This window comes from Odontesthes bonariensis, chromosome 14 (assembly GCF_027942865.1).
Source record: "Odontesthes bonariensis isolate fOdoBon6 chromosome 14, fOdoBon6.hap1, whole genome shotgun sequence".
Classification (NCBI taxonomy): domain Eukaryota; kingdom Metazoa; phylum Chordata; class Actinopteri; order Atheriniformes; family Atherinopsidae; genus Odontesthes; species Odontesthes bonariensis.
In genome coordinates, this window is record NC_134519.1 from 21644801 (window position 1) to 21668572 (window position 23772).

The 23772-nt window shown below is 41.1% G+C and overlaps 3 protein-coding genes across 5 annotated transcripts in view; all 3 read right to left on the reverse strand.

Annotated features, from left to right (window-relative positions):
* Positions 1 to 30: 30 nt before the first annotated feature.
* mterf4 (mitochondrial transcription termination factor 4) lies at positions 31 to 2825 on the reverse strand. Its single transcript, XM_075483467.1, has 4 exons — positions 2471 to 2825; positions 1764 to 2202; positions 1483 to 1667; positions 31 to 519 (listed from the first exon to the last, which is right to left on the reverse strand). Exons 1-4 carry the CDS (start codon positions 2504 to 2506, stop codon positions 121 to 123), a joined length of 1059 nt encoding a protein of 352 aa, XP_075339582.1. The 5' UTR covers positions 2507 to 2825; the 3' UTR covers positions 31 to 120.
* A 1890-nt stretch (positions 2826 to 4715) lies between these two features.
* On the reverse strand, positions 4716 to 13998 carry pask (PAS domain containing serine/threonine kinase). Its single transcript, XM_075483470.1, has 21 exons — positions 13630 to 13998; positions 13290 to 13498; positions 12825 to 13048; positions 12533 to 12703; positions 12220 to 12354; positions 11959 to 12093; positions 11592 to 11760; positions 11071 to 11252; positions 10852 to 10981; positions 10471 to 10642; positions 9364 to 9596; positions 9118 to 9247; positions 8088 to 8701; positions 7852 to 7994; positions 7571 to 7738; positions 7325 to 7450; positions 7099 to 7233; positions 6793 to 6992; positions 5775 to 5908; positions 5452 to 5601; positions 4716 to 5364 (listed from the first exon to the last, which is right to left on the reverse strand). The coding sequence occupies exons 2-21, from the start codon at positions 13483 to 13485 to the stop codon at positions 5195 to 5197; spliced, it is 3717 nt and encodes a 1238-aa protein (XP_075339585.1). The 5' UTR covers positions 13486 to 13498; positions 13630 to 13998; the 3' UTR covers positions 4716 to 5194.
* A 389-nt stretch (positions 13999 to 14387) lies between these two features.
* The window catches only part of kcnab1b (potassium voltage-gated channel subfamily A regulatory beta subunit 1b), a 35526-nt gene continuing 26141 nt past the window's right edge, over positions 14388 to 23772 (reverse strand). For all 3 annotated transcript variants that reach the window (XM_075483471.1, XM_075483473.1, XM_075483472.1), the window contains 7 exons: positions 22072 to 22158; positions 17308 to 17393; positions 16656 to 16776; positions 16461 to 16555; positions 15990 to 16110; positions 15752 to 15840; positions 14388 to 15657 (listed from right to left, as the gene is read on the reverse strand). In XM_075483471.1, the coding sequence (XP_075339586.1) occupies positions 15568 to 15657; positions 15752 to 15840; positions 15990 to 16110; positions 16461 to 16555; positions 16656 to 16776; positions 17308 to 17393; positions 22072 to 22158 (689 nt within the window). In that variant the 3' untranslated portion in view covers positions 14388 to 15567. The remainder of the gene's footprint in view (positions 15658 to 15751; positions 15841 to 15989; positions 16111 to 16460; positions 16556 to 16655; positions 16777 to 17307; positions 17394 to 22071; positions 22159 to 23772) is intronic.

Consider the following 23772-nt stretch of genomic DNA (forward strand, 5'->3'; position numbering starts at 1 on the left):
GCTCGCCAACAAACTAGCCTCAACGAGCAGTCAAAATGGAAGCGTTTTATTGATTCTTTCAAACCTGTCAACTATTTTCTCTTATAACGTAAATTCCTATTATTTATTTTTCCTCCCACTTCACTGTTTTTTCTTTTTCCTCTTCACATATCCACTTTTTCCTCCAGTTTCCTCCTCTTCTTCCTCCTCCTCCGCTTCATCATAATCATCATCATCAGCTTCAATCCTGCCCTGGTGCAACTCCTCTTCTTTCCACTCTCTAGCCAAAAGTTTCTGAAATACATCGTACTCCTCTGCCGACGCCTGGGCAACGTGTGTGACGAAGGCGTCCCGGTCCACGTTTAGGATGCCGTCCAGCTTGGGGTTGACGATGGTCGTCTGTCCTTTCTTGTCCGGGGTTTGGTACAGGCCCCGCCGCTCAAGAAAACTGTGTCGACAACGCACCTCATCCAGGGTTAAACGGAACAACCTGCACTTCACCATCTCTGCCTGCTTGACACCCATTCGGAAGTAGACGTACTGTGGAGCGAGATGGACACAAACACAGAACATAAAACCAGGATGGATAAAAGAGGCTGTTCTTCACATACCCAAACTTTATAGCAATGCTCCAAATAATTGTCGGCACAATGGGAGGTGAATTATGTTTTGTATGGAAATGGGGAAGTCACTCGGAACTTTATGAAAAGCGTTGAAATTCACGTGAAGCTCCTTTCACCACCAGAGGAAGCACGATCACTGCATCCCAACCCCTACAACACACGCATTCTAAGTGCCTGGGAATTATGTTGTGCTATTAAGGGAGAAACTAAATAAAGAAAACATCTCATATTTGACTGGGGTGCAGATGAACACCATTGTGATACACTGGATGCATAATGGAAATATTTACTACCGCATAACTAGGCCACAAGCTTTTACAACTCCGGCACCCATGGCCTTAATGTTTACTCATATTTTGAGGAAGTCCATAAATCTGGATTTATCTACTGTGTGAAAAAAACGCTTACCATGGGAACTGTTTTTTCCTCAAACCAAACAGACGGAAAAAAGGTAAATAAAACGACAAATTCAAATCACCGCTGTGAACTTTGAACAACATTCAGGGCAACCACCCCCCACTGAGCAATATGGCTTACAACTAAACTTGTTGTAAATGTCAAAGTACTACGTAGACATTTACACGCACACTGTAAACACTGACGCATGCAGTGCAGTATTATATTTGTGTGCTTTCTACGCTTTTTCTTCCTTTTAAAGGTGCAATTACAAAAGAAAAAAAAAAAAATTTCCCCATAATCCGGATCTGTAACGGAGCTTAAGTATAGACATAACGTTGACTTGAAGTTTATTGCTCAGCGGGTAATGATTTTGAAAGCTTATCACAACTTGCCAGCATGTTAACTTCAGATCGAGAATCTTAAACACGGGAAATCCGTCTCATTTTACTTAATTGCATTAAGTGTGCTTAATTGTGCTGACCTGAAACTTGTACTCCAGCTCACCCAGGTCCTCCAGTGCCACTGCAGGACTATCTCTGAGGATGTCTGTGACCTGCTGGGCCGTGAACAGGCACTTCTCTCTGAGGAACATGACCACGTTTTTGACAGACTTCACTGGCACAGTCAGGATCTTTGGGTAATGGGCCACCGTCCTCTGAAGACTGCCTGTGAGCGAGATGAGGGGAACATGAGGGTTTGACACACAGACTTTTTGTCAGGTTTTGTCTGCTAAAGGAATTTCTGCTGATATAACTATCTCACCTTCAACTAAACCGAGCTTCCGCAAATTGCTTATGCGCTGCTGAAGCTGCGTCTCTTTAACAGTGTAAAGCTCAGGACATTTGTCCAGCAGTTTCAACACACTGGAGGGGTTGAGCCCCAGGACGAACAGAACCGTGAGAGTTGACAAAACGTGTTTGGCAACACTTCCTCCTCTGAGACTGGACACGGCCTCAAATATCCGCCCTGCCTGGCAGTCTGTGAAGCCCATATCAATCAGTGAGCGCAGGGACAGCTCAATAGGCGATTGCCCGGATACAGAGACGAGTTCATGGCTGTGCTGCGTTGACTGTGAAGCAGTCTGATCGGCTGACGAACAGAACCGTCTGCAGTCGACGCACGGAGACGACAAGTGGTGTCCCCTGAGCCGGAGAGGACTGAACACAGAGGGACGGACATTTCTCAAAGTCAACCGAAGAATCTGTGAAAAGAAAATCACCCGTTAACACAATGACAGCAGCTTCGTCCTCGCAGAATAGAAGTGGGCAGAGGACATAAGCAGTTTCGTGTGGAAGTCGTTAGCTTAAGTTAGCAAACAAAGGCTACAAGCGAAGATTATTACGTCTTTCAAGCTTTGACCTCCGTATTTTCAACATTTTTTAAAAATAAATGAATAATTGGGTTCAATAGATTAATTTCTTGAAGACCGCAATGTAGCAAACTGAAAATGTCAAAACTAGCTGGCTTACCTTATACACATTAGTACCCATGTTTGTCCGTCGCATATTGTGTTCCGTCTATAAACTACAATGACGCTTCGAGTCCAAAGGTTCCGGTGAATGGCCAACAAGATTTGTTGTCACAATAGATGTAAGATGATTTTCCCATGTGTATTTGAACAATAGCCGCTTTCGGACTGTAGGAACCTTTGGCAGTTCTAATAACCTTTTAATCCGCGGGGCCGTTTTCTCCCGTGTTCAGACATAAGCCGCTTTCGGACAGACAGTTCTAAGAAAGTAGTTATCAGAACTACCCTCCTCGAATTTCGTTCTGATAACTATCCTTCCCCAGCGGAACTGTTTCAGTCTGCATTCGCACATGAGTCGGGACCTGATAGGGACTGATGCGCCGCGCGCAGCCGTCTGCTTCAGTGACGTGTTAGCCGTTAGCCGTTTAGCGCTACATTCAAACACAAAACAAAACGGTAAAAGTAAGGAGAGTAGAAAAAACACCACCAAGGAGCAAATATGGAGAGCGGGGAGGCCACTGTGTTTATGGTCTGCATGATGGTGATATTAATCATGGACAATCACATCAGGCGTCTAATATCGAGGCTGGAAGAGCTCACAGAGAGAGTCAGGAGACAATACTTTTTTATTTCATGAAGGAAGAAAGGAGAGCAGAGCGCTGCAGACAAATGAGACCAGTGTAAGTTGACTTATTAAACACCCGCCGGTTGTGTCTGTGTCATATGAGGAGACATTTCAGCCGTGATAGAATTACATGGGGCGTAGCTACCGACCACCACACACCTCCCTTAGATTAGTTCTATAGAACCATGAAAAGACCCGACCTCGGAGAAGGAGCTAAATAGTTATAGGAACTAAGGGAGAAAGCCCCGAGTTGCTGTATGTCCGAACACGGGAGAAAACGGCCCCGCGGATTAAAAGGTTATTAGAACTGCCAAAGGTTCCTACAGTCCGAAAGCGGCTATACAGGAACTCGGGGCTTTCTCCCTTAGTTCCTATAACTATTTAGCTCCTTCTCCGAGGTCGGGTCTTTTCATAGTTCTTATAGAACGAATCTAACGGAGGTGTGTGGTGGTCGGTAGCTACGCCCCATGTCATGCTATCACGGCTGAAATGTTTCCTCAGACACAGACACAACCGGCGGGTGTTTAATAAGTTAAACTTACACTCTGTCTCATTTGTCTGCAGCGCTCTGCTCTCCTTTCTTCCTTCATGAAATGAAAAAGTATAGTCTCCTGACTCTCTCTGTGAGCTTTTCCAGCCTCGATATTAGACGCCTGATGTGATTGTCCATGATTAATATCACCATCATGCAGACCATAAACACAGTGGCCTCCCCACTCTCCATATTAGCTTCTTGGTGGTGTTTTTTCTATTCTCCTTACTTTTACCGTTTTGTTTTGTGTTTGAATGTAGCGCTAAACGTCTAACGGCTAACACGTCACTGAAAAAGACGGCTGCGCGCGGCGCATCAGTCCCTATCAGGTCCCGACTCATGTGCGAATGCAGACTGAAACAGTTCCGCTGGGGAAGGACAGTTATCAGAACGAAATTCGAGGAGGGTAGTTCTGATAACTACTTTCTTAGAACGGTCTGTCCGAAAGCGGCTTATATATGTGAATAATTCTATAGTTTATGTGTAAAAAATTATATCAAGTTTGTAACCATTCAATAAAACTAATCAATGATTTCATGAGAACTAAAAACATCCCGTAACCTCCTTCAAAAAGCATCTCCTTAAAGCAATACAATGTAACCTCTCAAAAAGCCCACTATGGAGCTCCCCCTACAGGCTTGGAGGTAATGTATGGTTACACTGTCGTAAATACAACACCCTTTCACGTTTCACGTTTGTTGACGAACCGGCGAGGAGTTAGAAGGTGCAAGCTATGTCGACCGAGAAGGTAAGAGTAATCAAATGTACGGGAGCGTGAGAGGGGTCTATTTGTTTTTGCGGTAGGTGTGCCAGAAAGCAAGTCGAAGTACTTCCGCTCAGCTCCCGGGCTGCTACCGGGCCCTCCAGCAAAGTTACATAACGCAGTTTTTCCAACTCAGACCCCCGAAGGGCATAGGAGACAGGCCAATCGTAATATTAAAACTCATTCTAGCCGCACAATTTTTCAAGCTGTTATTTTAAGGTAGAAATGTTACATAGTATTGCTTTAATCAATATCAAAGAGAACAAAATTTTTTGGTAAGATATTTATTATGTATAAAAATAAATATATAAAATATTGTAATTATGCTTACACCATATAAAATAGGATAAAATATCAGGAATTCCAAGATTAAAATCAGGATCAGAAAAAAGAAAATGATGTATTCATCACTTTGAACCTGTCCATGTGGTTTCTTTAAGATAAACGGCTCACGGTTGCGGTCATTTTAGGCTTTTGGCATCAATGCTGGGTGCATCACTATTATTTTGCAACTAAGACTTTTTCCAAAATTCCAAGGAATAAATAAAACACATTTTATCGATGAAAAACAACATCTGCAGAAAAATTACGAGATATCCGACTTCATCTGCTTCTCTCAGATCTGAGGGGTGGGGGGGTAAACTGACCAGTCAATGATGACGACCCCCAGATTTCTATTATTGTCTAGGTAAAAAACAAGCTTCCCTTTTCTTATCTTACAACTTCAATCGTCAGAAGACTGCTGCAGACCAAATGTTGGACGGATAATTAGACTTTACTCCTTTTACAAACTTGATCCTCAAGTCTAATCCTCATGTAGGTACTTCTGGAGCTCAGTTTCCAGCGCCACCATTGACAGCCTTTCGTCCTCATCTTCCTCCTCTTCTTCCTCAGGCAGACTCTCATCTCCATGATCTAGGAACAAGCCTGGTCTGATGTACGCCATAGGACTGGACTCTTGATGCTGCGGAGAGCCTGTTAGAAGAGGAGAGCCCCAAGAACTGTGTGTGAAAAACATGGCCAGCCATTGTCGGCCTAACTTTGGTGCTCGAGAGTACTCACAGAAGCTTTCAGGTGCAGGAACAACCTCAGCCCAGCTGTATTCTACAAGAGAGATAGACTGGCTAATCCAGGGCTGCAAGAGTAGATGATCCAACGTCATCCTCCTCTTTGGATCAGGGTGGAGCAGCCCACGCAACACACAATGCAACTCTGAGAGTACACAGAACATTTTCATGACTGTACTGCCAAAACGAACAAAAAACAGCAACAAAAATCAAAACCAAAAGAAAAAGCTCTGCAAAATTAATGTTTTTTTTTCTTTCTTTTTTCTTCTTTTGAGAAACAGTCAAACTAACAACCAGTAGGAGAGGACATCAGTATACCTGGAGACAAAGGGAATGGGGGCTTTAGTTTGGCTTCCAGGATCTCATCCACATCACAGAAGGGGTTTTCACTGAACAGCAGAGTGTAGAGTAAAACTCCCAGAGACCACGTCTCCAGCTCTGGACCTTCATAGCTAGAGAGGAGCCCGAAACAATAAGCACAACATCAAAATAAGCCTTTAAGTGGCAATATGGGATACATGGCACTGGCAGTTGCCTTTGCATAGCTTTACTAATGTTACCACAGTTTTAATGCCATTCTTTTTTTTTTTTTAGGTCAACATTGTAAAGTTTAATGAGTCATAAAAAGCCAAAGGACTGTTGACAGAGAGTCTTCATGCAGGTTTTACAAAGCAGCTCTTCTTACTTCTCTTTGCTCAGGGCTTTCAATTGGGATACAGAGTATTCAGCCAATGGGGACTGGAGACTTAAATGTGCTTAACGCCATACATCTAAAAAGGGGTTCAGATGTATGGCTTTAAGCACATTCTAATACCATTGTTCCATTTTAGGCACTAATCATAGTTAATATGTGCCTTAATCTGTTTTCCCAGTCAATTTTGATCATGTGGTTAATTATTGTAAAGTCTCTTTGTGCGTTTAAGCCAACAGTCTGCAGGTAACTGTAAACTTGATCAACTCTCCACTAATTTCCTTGTTTATGAAGCAAGTCGATCTTTTGATTTATCTTTCAGTCTAGTCTTGTTTTGGGAAGCATCTTTACTCTCCATTTTCCCTCAAAGAGATATCATCTACATGTAATAGCAGGTGGATAATATTACTGTGAACATAAATAAAGTTAGTCCATTCGGTGGGTTTATTCATACACTACCTAAAGACCTTTATTACCTTCATTTTTCTCTTACATTCATGTTTTGTTTTTTTTTACTTTTATGGATGGTGGGTTTAGACATCGCATTGTTTTAAAGTAAAGACTAAGACAGCTCTGTTTTAACCTAAAACAGTCTGTAGACCCATGTGAGGAACAAACAACTCGTCATTTCCATGAAATACTCACGGATTTCCCTGAAGCACCTCTGGGGAGCAGTACTCCAGTGTGCCACAGAAATTGTAAAAGAGCTTGCCGGGAGCCAATATCGCCGCAGAACCAAAATCTATCAGTCGAATGTGAAAACCTTTGTCGATTATGATGTTTTCATCTTTTATGTCCCTGTGAATTATGTTCTTGCTCCTCAGGTAGAACACAGCTGCCACAAGCTAGAAAGAGACATTACATGAGTTTCCACAGGGAACAAAATATCTCGCTTCACATTCCAGACTCCATTCTCCTGTTATTTCTATAGTTTAGGGCCACTTCACATACCTGTCTGAAGATGTAGCTTGCCAGCGGCTCATCCAGCCTCGGCTGCATGTCTATGAATTCAAAAAGGTCCAAACCATCTCCATGTTTCTCCATCACCATCTGGAAGTAACTCCCATTCTCAAACACCTCCACCACCTGAAGACGTGCACACACATGCGTGCATATTACAGAGCGATACGAACAAAAGACTTTGTGACTTAAATGCTCAAAGCGACAACGCCGTTACCTTGACAATATTATGGTGCTGCACTCGAGTCAGTATGGAAATCTCCTGGCTCACTCTTCCCAACATGGGGTCATCTACCCAGCAGTCATTCACTATCCTGGCCTTGCTAATGAATTTCACGATCACCTGCAGATTTTCAAGTCAACGAAGATGACATATCATCACAATCTTACCGTCCTTGAGAAAGAAAAAAAAATATCTGGCATGCTTAAGATGTACTTCTGCATAAATAAGAATGTTTCTAACTTCTTGTCCATCACAGCGTCTTATGGCATTCCAGACAAAACCGAATGCTCCTTTCCCCACAGCTTTGAGTGGCTGGTACTCTTCTCTGAACTGCCCGTCACAGGCTCGAGAATGCTCGAGGTCAACCGTGGAGCGCAGCGCTTCCCCTTGGCTGACCTCACCAATCCTCTGAATAAAGGAATGACAGATTAGATAAAAGCAGAGCAATCACCCTGATGTATAAACAATTAATTACACTGCACCGTGCCCACTTAAAACTTAAGATCGAAGGTGTATCTGACCTCTCCTAGACTGACTCCTGATTGATCATTAAACGATCGATCTGTGTGCAACACTGTCCCCTGCTGGCCAGACCTGCTGAGCCACACACAGAACATGAAGCTTCCGTCAGGGAGTTTAGTCATCCGGACATCACACTGCAATTCTAGAGAGAGATGAGTTGTGTTATTGTTGTGTTTATGTTTTTTGTTTTTTTTTTGGAGGAAAAAAAGACCAACATAAAGACTTTATTACCAACCTATTCTTGTGCCATCCCTGTGGTATCCATTCCCATCAACTCGTCCCTCTAGTATCTGTAGAGCGTGTGAGGATAGATTGTGTCCATTAATCTTCTGTTTCTTAGGTGTTGATGTGGCAGGCGTGTCCGTCTGTGACTGAATCCCAGTATTCATTTGTAGAGAGCACTCTTGGCCCTTTCCCTTATGAATAGCAGAGAGAGCTGCCCACTGGTCTTGCTCGTGGTGTTCCTTCTCTGGGTCCTCACTTGCACAGTTCTCGACCCCCACAGCAGCGTACGCAGACTCTGCTAACTCTGCAGACTCTGCTAACTCTGCAGACTCTGCTTCCTGGTCCGACCCTACCACACACGGGGAGGGTGTCCGCAGGAGCTCAGCTGTATCGCAAGATATCATAGAGTGTTGGTTGTCATTGTCGTACCCTCCACCACTGAGCAGCTCTAAGCTACCACTCAGGTCTAGTTCGGCTAAGGCCAGAGTAACCAGATCTCCATTGCTGTTGATGTCCAGAAAGCAGCTGGCTGAGTCCACTATGTGCACTGAAGAAAGGTCTTCTGCCTGGGCAGGATCAGAACCAACATTGCCAGCAAACTTCTCACAGAAGCCAGAAGAAGATCTGGAAATGAATGTTAAATAGAGCAGTCAAAATTATTTTTATATATTTACACACGCAGGTGTTATTAGTGGGGGCAATTTTAAACACTTTTTTGTGACTATTCTAGATTTAGCATGTTAGCAGCTTTAAGGACTGCAGTGCAACCACACAGCAAGGCAAGGCAAGGCAAGGCAAGTTTATTTGTATAGCACAATTCAACTACATGGCGATTCAAAGTGCTTTACAGATACATTAAAACAGTATTTAAATTTTAAACAAAAAAGAAAGAAATAAGAACAATAGATAAAATCAGATCAAATCAGTAGTTAAAATGTGATTAAGTTTTGAACGTCAAGCTTCAGATTTGGAGCTTTATTCAAATGCAGCTGAAAATAGGTGTGTCAAAATAGGTGTGTCAGAAAACCATCTCCCCTCACCTGCTCTCAAGTGAGATGACCTCAAAACTTGAGTCTTGAAGGACAGAGGCACACGAGTGACGGTCTTTTCCTACATCAGTGCAGATGCCACCTCCTGTTCCAACACCAAGTCCATGCTGAACTGGAGTACCTACAAAAGAGGAAAAAAACATCTCTGTGGAAAAACACGGTCCAAGTCTGATCTGTGTCCGAGTTTAGGAACACACAAACAAAAGCTAAGAAAACAACAATGTAACCACATCACACCTGTAATAATATTGATAGTAGGTGCATTATTTTTCTGGACCACATCATTCAGCCACTCTGCTCTGTTATGGAGCGATGCTTCAGTGTGAACCAAGTGGCAGACGTCTTCATTTTGAGGTTCCACCCAGGTAAAGGTCTTGAGGAGCACCTGTGTTGTATCCACACCGCTCAGCTGGCCACTGAAGGGAGCTACCTGGGCTGCTTCCGCCATCAGTTCTGCAGTATCATTGGCCCTGAGGATGAGTGGATGTTCATTCACAGTAAGATTTCATACTAAGAATATATACCGTAATTCCAACTTGAAATGCAATGATGCAATTACATAATACTAATAAACGACTCATCTTTTTGTGAGGAGAAATACTCTGTGCAAATTCAGAGTGAAAAACTTTAAACATGCTCTGCTGTCACAGCATTAATAGACTTTTAAGATCCTCCTGTAGTTTGGAGAAATGGGTTGATCAGAGTTTGAGTCTGGAGCTGTAGATCTTCAATTTTAAATAGACTAAAATATCAACAGTAAGTTCATATGAAAGAGCATAATTAGCCAATAATGTAAAGAGAAACCCAACCGTTACTGATGTATATGTAAGTTTGACTGTATTAATGCGATGGAACACCACAGAAAAAGGATGTGCTTCATTACTTATGAACTTACTAGTGAAAAGCAGAATAACTCGTCAGCTACAGCAAGGCTTACTTTTCTTCATATAAAAAACGTCCAAGAAGATCAAAAACACCTTTTAAAAAAGTCTAATGATGACATTAACCTCCCTTGATAAATGTTTAAATCAAATAAATGTCATGAATCCCTGTAATGTAAAAATGCTTAAAAAAACCCCCAAAAACTGAATATGATGGGCCATTATTTGCTGAGCACGTGGCAAGAGAGAGAGGACACTTCAGAGACCGTGACTGTGATTCCAGACCTACTAATGTAGGGGTATCATTTTGATTCCAAGTAAAAAAAAGGCAAAACAACTCTGGAACTAATAAAAAGTTTAGAGAAAGACAAACAATGGTGAGAGACACGTCAATAAGTGAAGAACGTAAGAAGGACGATCTTGCTCACATTTGACAACAGGCACACAGCGTCTGCTCACTTACATAAGTACACGTGTGGAGGTGACTGCAGGAGGAGAGAGGGTGGACAGAGCACTGCCTTGTTTGTCCAGCCTGGTGGTGGTTCCAGTGAAGATCCTGCCTCTTCCTGTTGAGCTCCTTCCCTGGACAGCCTGCTGCACCATTGCCATGTCTCCAGCCACCAGGGAGGAGGGTTCTTCAGTAAAGATGAGGAGAAAAATAACGAAATAATAAACAGTGTTAATGAATGATACTGTAGCGTAAGGGTCAAAGTAAAACTATATAAAAGATAGTAACAGCACTGCCAGGACAGGAAGCCATTTTGAAGTTCATATATGGATTGAAAAAATAAAAAACATACACTATATTGCTGCAATTTTTTTCCTGATATATTCAGATGCTCACCAGATTTCCTTGATGTTTTGAATGAGACTGGACTTTTGCCCACCTCCAAATGAGAATCAGAGAGGAGGCCAGCCTTTCTGTCTGAGTCAGACATCCATTCGTAGAAACCAGGCATCAGGAAAGTGACACTCTGTGGATGACAAAGCAGCAGTGACAGAGTTCAGAGCTGGCATGATCCTCAGTCCAAGCAGCCTAGTTCAGCTGATAATGGTGGCTAACCTTCCCCAGCAGCTCGTCTTTGCTGTACCCAAACAGACTGAGGGCCAGATGGTTGTGGATGCTGAAAATTGAGCCATCGGGACGAAGGATAAGAAGGCCGCTCAGAGGAGCAAAAACCCAAACTGTTCCTGAGTACTCTGGTGATGGGTTGGGGGAGAAAATTATGCCGTCCACTTTGAATTCTGTGAAGAACCAGACACATATTCAGCATGCAGGATTACAGCAGACACTGTAGCGCTTTTAAGAGTCTCTGTTCTCAAACAGTTTAGTGGTCCCTAAAAAATTTCAAATACTGAACAAATATGCAAATGTCAAGTAATTTCATGGACATTTTTCAACTTGTGCACATAACAGCTGGACCCATTAACATCTCACAACTCAATATTTGCAGGTTTCAGTCATGCAGTACACACACAGCGCAGCGCGCTGGATTATGCACCAGTTTCTTCCAAAAGTTTGAATACAGGTCCCAGTTTGGTCATGATTAAATTTTCAATTAAAAACTAAAAACAAAAACCCACCTGATCGTTGCTTGAGTTCCCCATTAGAGAGATCTTCTCTTGTGGTGCTAGCATACTGCTCATTCTGGTGCTGAGGTTTTCCACATAGTGCAGCACCCTGAAGTTTTACACAGAGTGGGAGTGACGCACCTCCTCTGCTTTTCCCAGACACTCTCTGAACCCTCAGCATCTGAGAGAAGGAAGACATAAAAGCAAAGTAAGACATGACGGCATAAGGAAATACCTGAACTTAGAAAGTTGAGGGTACAATCTATTTTCTGTGTGCACAGAGGCACTCAAGCAAAACAGGCACTGCAAAGCAGTCATGGTTAAGAATGGGACATTTCCTCAGCTAAGCGGAATAGTTTTAGTTGTAAAGTATGCTTACTTTGGGCAACGCGTGACTATAGAGAGGAATTTGTAAAGAGGGAATCAGCTCCTTAATCGACACTCCTTTTAAATCCTCGGGGTGGTGGTATCCGTGAAGATGGGCAAATGCCTGGTCACAGGTTAAGATGCAGCCCTAGAAATAGTATCAAATGTGTATATTTACCATACATTTCATTTTTAGTGTAAAAGATCAAAATTTCAGTCAATTTAAACAGAGGAGGATCACACTCTCAAGACTGATAGGTAATCGTATACTTACATCTTGTGAAAAGGACAAAAAAGCCGATACCCTCTCTACACTTTCCATCATGACGAGCCAATGCTCTTCGTTTTGTGACTGTCTGTGGATACACACCGAAACTGGCACCTCTCCAGATACTGTCACAACATCGACCTATTTAAAAAAAAAAATTTTAAAAATAAAAAAATCAGCCCAATAAACATACAAAACAAACTTGTAAAACCTGCACAAACAGATCGTTGAAGCAGGAGTGCAGGGAATTAGAGATACTGATCTGAATATAAGCATGATGTGTGAGAAAAATAAAGTCTAAACATAGTATATTTCATACCACTTTTCCAGATAAAGCAACAACAGTTCCATCTGAAAGTGGAAAATCTTCCTCCAATGCTTCTTCCAGGACCTGACTGGTTTTCTTTAAGATAGAAGACAGCTTCTTTCCAATCAGTTCCTCACTGGGGCACTCAAAGAGTTTGCTTGCCTGCTCATTTGCTGACAAAACCTGAAGAACAAACACAAATGGTAAAAAAAAAACATTTATAGTTGATAGTTACTGTATCTGAGAACGTGTTTAACCAGTGATACTAAGCAACCACAGCTCATAGTTAATATACACACAGTACCTCTTTGGTTTTACAGGAGACCGTAAGAATGACTTTGTTTGGGTTTAGAGCGGACGGGTATCCAGACAGGCCAAAATCTCCTGAGGTAAGCAGACTGAAAAGGCTCTCCTCTGTTTCTGATGCGGTTGTCGGGTGTGGCAGAGAAAATGCAGAAACTTGGGAGCCCGGAGGTAAGCTAGAGAGTTGATAATTTCTTGCTGCCACGGAGGTGCAAACATCCAAACCTGTGAGCAAAAATTAGGGGATTACCCACTTTCATTCTCAAAATTAACACAGCAACAATTGTACAGCAAATAACATTTATTAGCCTAGTATGATGTCTTCATATTGGTAGTTTTGACTGAAAAACATGTCCACAGTCATTAAAACAGTCAACGTATTTCATTTAGAACTAAATTAAATCAGCACAAAGGAAATTTGGTCACTTGTGTTCGTGTGAAAACTGGTCAAAACAATTAGTCCAACCTGTTACGAAACCAGGATAATGACGACGCTGCAGACTGCTCTTGTACGTCGGTCTCCGAGTACTTGGGTACGACTTATTCAAGTCAAAATCATCTTCAAAGGGACCAGAGGAGAGGTCGGGCGCCACACATATAGTCTGTCTTTTATCACTCATGTTCTGGTTGGCCACAAATCGAGCCTCAGTCGACAGTGACATTGCGGTTAATCACCTGGAAATTATACTTGACTGAATTACAGATGTGGATGCGTGGATTGCAGAGACACTTGCTTAGAAATGGGTCAACGGAAAAAAAATTCTGACAATACAGAGAATCATCGTCTAGATCAAAGAAACACCTACCTCAAGTCGATGGCGGCCTGTATTTCTTAGATGTTAGGATAGATTACAGCCAGCCAGGGCAGTTTCAGTTGACGTTAGTTGACAAGGTAACAAGGTGACGATGCCTCCCTCTGCATTATCTGGCTAGCTTACGATATGCTAACGTCACAGCTAATGCTAGTACAAACAAACCTGCTAGGTTCTGTCGGGCACTAAAACAGCAAGCTTTTCACCCACAGCTGAAATGACTTTGTCCTCACTACGTTACCGTGGTCTTAGCACGTCGTCGACATCCAAACGAGTCAGTCTTCGTGAAAAAATACTTTATTATTATTATTTCTCTTCATTCCGTAATGTTATTTTGTAAACCGCGGGCTTCAGGCGCCAGCCGACTGAGAAGTTGTGGAAATTTTCTATCAGCCAATCAAACTTTAGGCTCCTGAACAGGGTGATCTCATTGGATAACAAACCGATAACGACCGCCTTTGCTTCCATGGAAACGTTGTCACAGGAAGCCAAACAAAACAAAACAGATAAAGAGATTAGAGATTCGCAAGAAAATGTCTTCAATGTTATTGTAAAACAGAAAGACACAGACCACACCTCAAAAACAAACAATAGTGTTATCTAAGAGTGTGTCAAATTAGGTTGTTTTTTTCCCCTGTTGCATCTCACAATCTAGCAAAGCAAACGCTGAGTATATGCTATATCATTTAATCTATATTCGAAAATAGACACGACGTTTATAAAAAAAAACAATAACCCTAAAACAAGTCACATTAGAGCTAAACGCTTTTTTATTTAATGTACAAATCTGATTAACAACATCACATACATGTTTGAACGAACAGAACATAACAAAGATAAACCCATTACATAAAACTGCCATCTGGGAGAAGCTGGGTAGAAAGTCTGCATGTTCTAGGTACAACTACTGCGTGGGTCCATATGGTGTTCATTTTTTTTAAGTCTCTTCATTAACAACATGGCTTTATTTATTATCCCCAAGCTTGGCAGTGCTTTTTTTTACAAGTGAAAAAATAAATAAAATATATATATAGATATATAAGTCTCCTTACTCCTTATGCTGTATCTATTTTTATTTTACTTATATATGTATATATAAAGCACATATATATATATAACAGTGCATATATATGAATATATATATATATTCATGTTTATATATATATATATATATATATATATATATATATATTTAGAACAGTCTGTACAGATAATCATATTTTTGTTAAACTTAGCTCTCTTGGTTTTAGCTAAAACATTGTGAGCAGAGTTTTATTATCATTTTATTATTTCATTCAGTACAGAGCCAATTTATCAAACTTACAGACAAGTTATAGCTGTAATGGGACACATTATTCCAGTACTCTGAGAGCAGGACCAATTTTAACATCGCTAATCCTTTTTAAAACAGTACAAGCTAAAATTTCTTTAGCATAACGTACATTTTGATACAGATCATCTTTTTTTTTTAAAGCTTTCTGCACTGTCATGAGCTCAGTGAGATGCTTGGAGGTAATAAGTTCTGCTAAAGTTTTCTAACCGTGCATTAACAGCCATATTCACACAAGTACTTTGAACATTGATGATATGTCTTCATAATCATTTTTTTCAATGGATTTGTGGTTCAGCACCGTCTGCACAGTTTGTTGGAGTGAAAGAGGTTTTCACTCAGGAAATCGTCTTGGTGGATCCGCTAAATTTTGTTTTGTCCTGTGTGTGGTTGCTATAACCGTAGCATGCATGCTTTGTCATCAAGTAGCTCACTGTATGTTAATGAGTCGTAAGAGCCAAGCGTAACACATTGCACAGTCACACACATACACACAATCAGACACACGCAAGCAATCCTGGGCACACACTAAAGGTGCCATGGCTGTGGAAAGTGAGCTTTCATAAGCTTTTTGAGCATAGTTCACTTAGAGGGGTTCATTCCTAATGGTGGTAGTCCCTTTTACTGTGTGGACGGTTGCCCAGTATATGATCCACATCTGAGGCAATACCTGCAGTAACCTTTGGAATTACCTGAAAACATTGAAAGAGCACATCAACATAGGTGAAAATACTGTGCAGCAAGACTCAAATGCTTACATGACTCTGAGAAGGCTTTAAAATCTACCTGAATGGCGCCCAGGTTTTCTGTAAGTTGGCTTGGATTGGAGGACCCCAGGAGCACTGAGCTCACTCCCTCGTTTCTTAAGCACCAAGCTAAGGATCAGTGACAGTGGAATATTATTGTCTTTCATAGTTGTTGTAAAGGCAGAAATATACAGATGTCTTTAAACCATTCATGCTATGAGTTTAAATTCAGGAAATGTGAAATAAAGGCAAGGTCCAGTTTGTTAGATACCCTTTACCTATGGCTAGCTGTGGCAAAGTGCATCCAAGCTTCTCTGCAATATGAGTCAGTTCTTTTAGTTTGGCTTGTTGTTTTCTCCCATCCTCACTCAATACCTTCTCCCTCAACCACTGGTATGGCTACAAAAGCAGTACAAGAAAAAAGATTAAGAATTGTGGTTTAAAAACAGGCAAAAATAACTTGATCATGATTATGTTACATGGCTACTCAAGCTACAACTCGTGGCAAAAAACTTGTGTAATCACCAATCTAGGAGAATGTGCACTTAGCTGTTGAAGCTTAATTATATCATCATCATCCAAAAACATTTACAAAGCCAGAATGTTCAACTTTTAGTCATAACCATGATACGTTTATATTTTAAATAACATACCAACTTTTAAACAACCCACGAATAAGGTGATTCAACATTTTGCCAGGGGGGTGTATAGAGCTCTCGAGAGATGGACAAACGAAATTCAACTTCTACCTTTATCGCAGCCCTGGAGGATTCTGGAATGCCATTTTCGTACTTCCCGGTGATAATTCCGCAGGCCAAAGGAGACCAAGAGACCACACCCACACCTGTGATAACACAATGACCACTGAGTAACGAAAAAAAGAGAATCTGCGGCAACTCTCTTTAAAAAAGCCTTAGGGCAGTGGAAATTTGCCACACACCTACCTATTTTGTGGTAGAGCTCTGGAAGCTGAGTTTCTACTTTCTCCCTCTGAAAGAAATGATACTCGGCCTGCTCACACACCGGTGGAATAAGATTAAATTGCCTGGCCACGGAATAAGCTTCCTAATGAAATGGGAAGAGGGAAAAACAAGAAAGGTGTAAAATGTCAAAGAGATTAGGAACATGCACAAATTGATCCGTATGTCTAATGACTGTTATCTTTTCCCTGTGCTGCATATGGTGTCGTCTTTCAATGTAGTAGCTCACTCAGTATTTAATTGGATTTTATACCAGCCTCTACAGTATAGGAAACTGGGCATATTTCACAGTGATGACAGCCTCAGCCGCGACAGAACATTTGATTTATCATAAACCAAACTATTGCTGAACTCTATTTCAGCAATAGTTGGTCATATATTTTTGTTTAGCTGACAGAAAGCACAAAGCAACTTGTTAGATAATGTTTATTAAATGAGACTGGACAATTATATCATGTTAAACTATCTGCTGTCTTAAACATTTCTTTATTGTGGTAAGATGTGTTTCATGGTATTTAAAAAGCACCCCAAATTTTACAGGGACAAACAAATGTCAACATGTATTGTATTGTAACCCTAACCCTTTGTGGTTCATATCTTTTTTTAAAGCACTTACCATAATCTCCATAGCAGACCAGCGTGATGTTCCCCAGTACATAGACATCCCTTGGTTGATCACATGAGTCATGGCTCTCACTATCTCTGTAGAAACAAAATATTGAAGACCAAATAAGTAAATTAACAATCACTGGACAGTAGGTGGCACCATTATTGCAAATTGGAAGAGCACCATCTTAACAAGACTTGTATTGAAGTTGATTTGCAACATTTTCATTTTAAAATTATATTTCAGGAGAATTTCTTTTTTTTTCCTTCTCAATTAATACCAAAAGTTTCAAAAATATTGAGCTGGCATTTTTTAAAGTTTGCCTGCTTTCAAATTCATGTATAGGCAGGAATGATTTGCCACACTAATGTTGTCACATGCTGCACGGGTGAAATGAAAAGCTTCATTCGGTCTTGGCAGAATGTTGCTGATCCAGCGCAATAAATCATTCCAAGTTTAAACTGAAGGGGCAGAAGTCAGACAGAGATCCCTCAGCAGTTTACATATTCAACCAGGGGATGCTGCATGGATGTAATGTTTGATGGACGAGAGGAGAGACAAAACTGTTTTTGTGAAGACTTTAGTGAAGATGTTCGTTTCTTTTTCTTTTGGACCAAGGACATCTCTACTTATACAAGGAAACTCATTTCTTATTTTGTGTCTCTTGTATGCTATATTTAAACTTTCTAGCTGCTGAACAACAACAAAGTAATATGTGCAATTTGCATACATCAATGAAACATCTGCTACATTAGCACAATGCAAATGCTGGAAAATGTGCAACAGAGGGACTAACAGTGAGAGACAGTGTGAAAAAAAAAAAAAGGTAATTTCTATTCATCAGTACGTCTCTCTTTGGACCAAAATGTAAGCCAGTGTGAGCGTGTGTGTGTGTGTGTGTGTGTGTGTGTGTGTTGGAGGGAGGGGGGTTAAAGCATGTGGGAAGGCAATGGAATAACAGTGCACCTGCTCCAAAAGGGAGGGAGGGAGGGATGGAGGAAAGAAGAAAGGACAGGATTTGAAGGGATGTAAGGACAGAAGGCAAAAAGGAGGAAACTTAGAGGCAAACATAGTTCACAGAGTTTGGGAATACATGAATAATCCATCTCAGTGCCTGGAGGGAAAGACGACAACTTGATTTACAGCAACATTCATGTCTTAACATAAAGCTACTTTTCACCAGGCCACGGTGAGTCATCAGCTCCAACAACAGAAGGCACACTGAGCCTGGAGCTCAGGTGAGAGATCCAGCAATCACCATAGACACTGATCTCAAACAAACCCAGTTGGCGAATGAAGCTGTGTCCAAATGCACATGTGTGTGAGCCAAATATTTTCTTTTGTTATGCATTTGCACATATGAGCTTCATGTACAATTTAGGTGTGAAGATTAGCATATACTACACAACCAGCAATCAATTCATGGTACGAAGGCTTGCAACAGGAGATATAAAAACTGGAAACTTGGTCCGTACAAAGGAATCAAAATCCACCTGCTTGCATCTCCAAAGCTGACTCATTTGCATGCACATAACAGAAATTCGCTTGGATTTTAGCCAGCATCAGCTTGTCCTTGAGCCCTCTCACAGCAGCAACACACCTCTGAGTCTGGGAGATTTGTTCGACTTCAGCCAGCAGGTGGGACAGCCGTCCTTCTGTACAGTCCAGAAGAGAGAATTCAACACACGCTGATCTCCATATTTGTCTGGACAGCTGTCTGTACAGATGTGAAGGTGTTTGATAGTTTTTATTTTTTCTTTCTTTCTTTTTGACGAGTGTGTCACGACCATGTTTTGCTGTGTTGTTGTTGCAGTTTCTGGGCCTCAGGTGGGACTGAGCAGGGTCCTTTTTGTGAGACGACTAGGCGTGACAGCATGCGGTTCTCAGTTTTTAAGCTTTTCTTTATATTCTTCTTGTACACACCCAAAGAGGCTGTCGGATAACAGGAAACTTTCAAGGGCTGAAAAATGCCTGGCTTTGTGGTCAGGGAAAAAAATTAAGTTTAAACGTAGCGTTAAAAGGAAATTATAGAGGTGTGTGTGTATGTGTGTGTATGTTTGGTGTATAGGCGGGGAGGTGTGTGTGTGTGTGTGTGTGTGGTGATGGTTGTGGGGGTTCTTGATGGGATGTCTTTGTCTCTCTATCCAATTCTTTACCTATTTTTTTTTCATCATTCAACATTCATTTGATTGAATTAATTCAATTTGCTTCATATTACTCTGTGCAATCGGATTTTGAATGATTGGATTGCGGCATTGTGCGGCACCTGAGACAATTTACTCTGTGAGCTATGATGTACCTATTAATACAATGAATTAAATTGACATGACATAGATTAATCTCCTGGAGGCCCATTTTCATTATATTTGCTGTAAAGAGTGTTTCATAAATGATATGATTTGATGACATGTTAGCTTGGGGAAACTTTTACCGAGCGTTGCTTTGTAACCAACAGCTGCAACAGTACAATGCAGTAGAACAGATAAAGTTGGAGTCAGAGCCTTGCAAATAAGGAGGAGATTGTATATTTATGACACATTGGGTCAGTATACTGCTAAGGAATGTAAGTAAAAAAGACAAACAAGTACAAAAAATGTATTTAGAGAGGGTTGGGAAGGAGGCAGTGGAGGATGTGGCTATAGGAGAAGGAAGCAGTGATTGTAACAAAGGCAGACTCTGCTGCCATGACATCACTTTTTTTGTTCCCAAGGGGACACGAGTTGTCTCACGCACAGTCAGAGGTAGTTAAAGTCACAAAAACAAACATAAATGCATGTAGATGCACCTTTTAGTCAGTGCTACTTTTTGTCTATATCACTTGGAGATCTCAAATTCTCCCTTTTGCATTTTAATGATGTGGTTAAGCCAGTTTGACTTTCAGTCACTGATGTGGGCGTGTGAATCAATACCTCTGACATGTGAACAACGAGTTCTATGTGCTGCATTTGCTCAGGCAGAGAGAGCAACCAACACTGCTGCTTGGATACTTAGTGAGTGTCAACAAGCCATCACACTCAAATTAAAGATGTCTATCTAGTCAGTGATTTATGGCAGCGATTTAGCAGCTTTGACATGAACGATGAAGCAAACATGAACAATTTGCATCCGCTCTGCAACTGCCAATAATAATTACACAGGAACGTGCAAAAGTTCGGTCAACATTTTGCCGTAAATATAAGTTGCAAAAAGTTTTTCTAGCTGCTAAGACCCGGCTGCAACACAGGCCCAAATCATGATAACACCACCCTCTCACTTACAAGTTACAAGTCACAAGTTAGAGAGCTGTTTTAATGAAATTCTTTTTTTTTTTTTCTCAAACATTTCTTTGGGATTGTGGCAATTAAGTTATTTTTTTCAACTTGGTTAAAAGATGTTCTTTTTGAGTCTTCCTGAGGGTGTTTTGAAGTCAAAGAACGGTTTTGATTGGTCCTTTAAATCCAGTTAGCAGTTGTCTCTAAAAGCTTTCTTGGTAGTCTCAACTTGATCTCCAACAGTCCTCTTAACTACTGGTTCAACTACTGGTTCATTAAAAACTGTGGAAAACGGCTAACTGTCAACACTTTGCTACTTTTCAAAGCTTTCTCCTGCTGTTTGGACATCGATACATTTTATTTTCAGAGGAATAGACTCCTTAAACAAGCCCGTTGCTCCTGATTAGCAGACAAGGCTTGAACAGTCATACTATAAAGTTTTTAAATTTGCATCAGCTGTCCTTTTTTTTTTTTTTTTAAACAATAATTGTGAACAAATCCTTGTCATCGCATAAATTGAGGTCTGAGACCTTGGTAAAAATGCCAAGAGTTAAAATCTCTAGGTATACCCAAATGTTTCCTCATTTTATGGAGGTCCTTTCATTTTTTACCATTAAACTGTGTAAAACACATACAATACACACATACTCTTTTGTCTATATAGAAAAATAATTCAGAACTGTCAATTTTCAATGCATTTTTTTTCATCTGGCATACCTCCTGTCATCCTGTTTGACGCTATATCAATTATTTTGTCAATCAGATGAGACTTTGAGACATCAGCTGTCAATGGCTAAGATTTGATGGAGAAGTCTGTGGGGCTTTACCTGCCAATCACCAGTATCATTAGTGACAGCAAGGCCCCTGGAACCTTAAATATGACAGATTGGCCTCCTACATTCAGCTGTCTCACAGAAGAGGAAAAAAAGGGGGGGAAAGGAGGAGAGATTGAAAGATATTTTTAATACTAGTCAAATACTACCTGTGGATTGGGGGTTTGTGTGAAAAGCCAGAAAAGTATCTGTGATTGCCACATCAAGGGAGAAGTAATTGAGGAAGACTATGGAAATAAATAAATAGTAACATGAGGTAGATGTGTGGGAAAGGCTGCACCAGAGCACTGAAGGAATCATCCGCACAGTAGGGCTCGTATCTAGTGATACCAGCCCAAAAATACACCAGCCTCTCCCGGGGGGAGGCAGATAATCCTGCTTCTGAAAAGCAGGGAGGGCTGGGAGCTGTTGCAGCTCAGAGACCCTGTGGAAGCTAGTGATCCCACAGAGACAGAAGAGAAATAGAGGGAGACTGGCAGACTGAAATAGAGGACAAGAGATGAGGTAAGATTGTCTGATTGCCTGTGTGTGTGTTAGAGGAACACACTCCTATTCCTATGACCTCAAAGGCACTAGTCCGGCAATAGCAGTGTTACCATCAGTATTTTTCACCTTCTCATATTACAGAACAACATGTGTTGTCACTCTCCCAACCCTCCACTAGTCCCATGGGATGTGCCATCACTCACCCTCCATGGGAGTATTGCTGTCTGTCCGGTTGGCAAACACCACATCCACATACTCGAGCTGCATCCTCTGGAGGGAGCCTTTTAAACCTGAAGCGAGAGAAGAGACGGGATGTTTTTTTGACAGACTTGACTGTAAAAGCCGAAGTAAGAAATTTGAATTTTTGTAGTGCCGGAGTAGTGATTGTCCACTGTATAAGGCCCAGATCAGCATAGAATTCACCTTCACCTCGTGCTTTCTAACTCTTTATCCAGCTCAATCAAATAGATAAGCCATATGAACAACTTTATACAAAAACTAGATCGTTCACAGCACACCCATGGTTATCTCTACTAAACATGAACAAAGTACAAGTAGAAGTATTCAAAATTTGTAGTTGTAGGTAAAAGGAGCATGGGTTGAAGATAATCCAGGGAGATTTGATGTCAACATGTTCATAAACGTGGCAAAGTGAGATTTGACCATGTGTGACTCAAGGCCTTCCCGCTGTACATGGCCTGGAAGATATTTTGATCTAGTTTGCTTTGGATGCAAATCTGAGTTTTGGTTGTATTCCCTCCTGCTTCTCCAAACAATCGACATTAATCGACATTAAAAGACAAAGTATTGACTGAAAATTATACAACTGCTGTTTTAATGATCGTGTCAATAAATTTTAAGCTACCACCACAGACACCTAGTTGCATCTTTTACACAGCAATCAAAGTGATCATTTTTTTCAGTATTTCAGTTTTTTTGAGTATTTAAAACAGCTTTCAGGAGAATCACCTTCAAGCCGAGCTCGCATACTGATAAGAAGATTTACTGTACGAGAGGGATACTTGCCTCACACCTGTAAAATCCTCTATACTGGTTACATAAATAAATGTTGTTAGCTAGTTGGTCGAGAAAACCAAACAATTCAAAGACAGGAGAAGACAAGGGACCAGAAAAAAAGGTCACATTCATTGCACTGAAGCAGATCAGCCACCATTCACACACGGACACAGAAGACCAGACGAGAGATGAAAAGCGCACACGAGAGGCTGTCACAAAGGAGGACAGCACAGCAATAGAGACGTGGAAAAGTACGAGTGTGTGTGTGGCAGATTAGTGCCAGAGGCTTCTTCATCACCCACTAATCTCAGCTGAGAGTTATACGTTCCCTACCACTGTTAGAAAACCACTTCTGTCATCTGTACCCCCACAATTCCAGAAACACCCTCTACATGGATCCTAGTCTGAGCCTCCACTGTTAATGCTGCCATCGGGATTAGCTGGAGTTAGAGGCTGAGACGTTAGTCTATTTTTGGAACAGAGAAAAGATGCTGAACAACAAATCAACCCTACTGGATTCCGAATGATGCATTTAAATATATGTTCGATGAAAATGTCCTTCAAATATCAAATTGTCATTAAATTTAGGAAAATGACGAACACACTATTGGAGAGACTTGAGGTGACATGTTCTTGCAAAGTCACCTCAGGGTTAATCTAAGCTGAACTCACGGATCATTAAGTTAGGACACCATATCATACCCAGGAAAAGATACTGTATCAATTAAATGAGTCAGTGACGGGCAGTTGACATGGAAAATGGTGTCAGCAGATGTTTCACTCAGCAAGCGCATAAGCCTGTGATGACATGTTCCACACCAATTGTGACAGCAATGCTGCAACTTCTTTCAGAAATGGTATCAACTCAACTGGGTTTAGCTAATTGA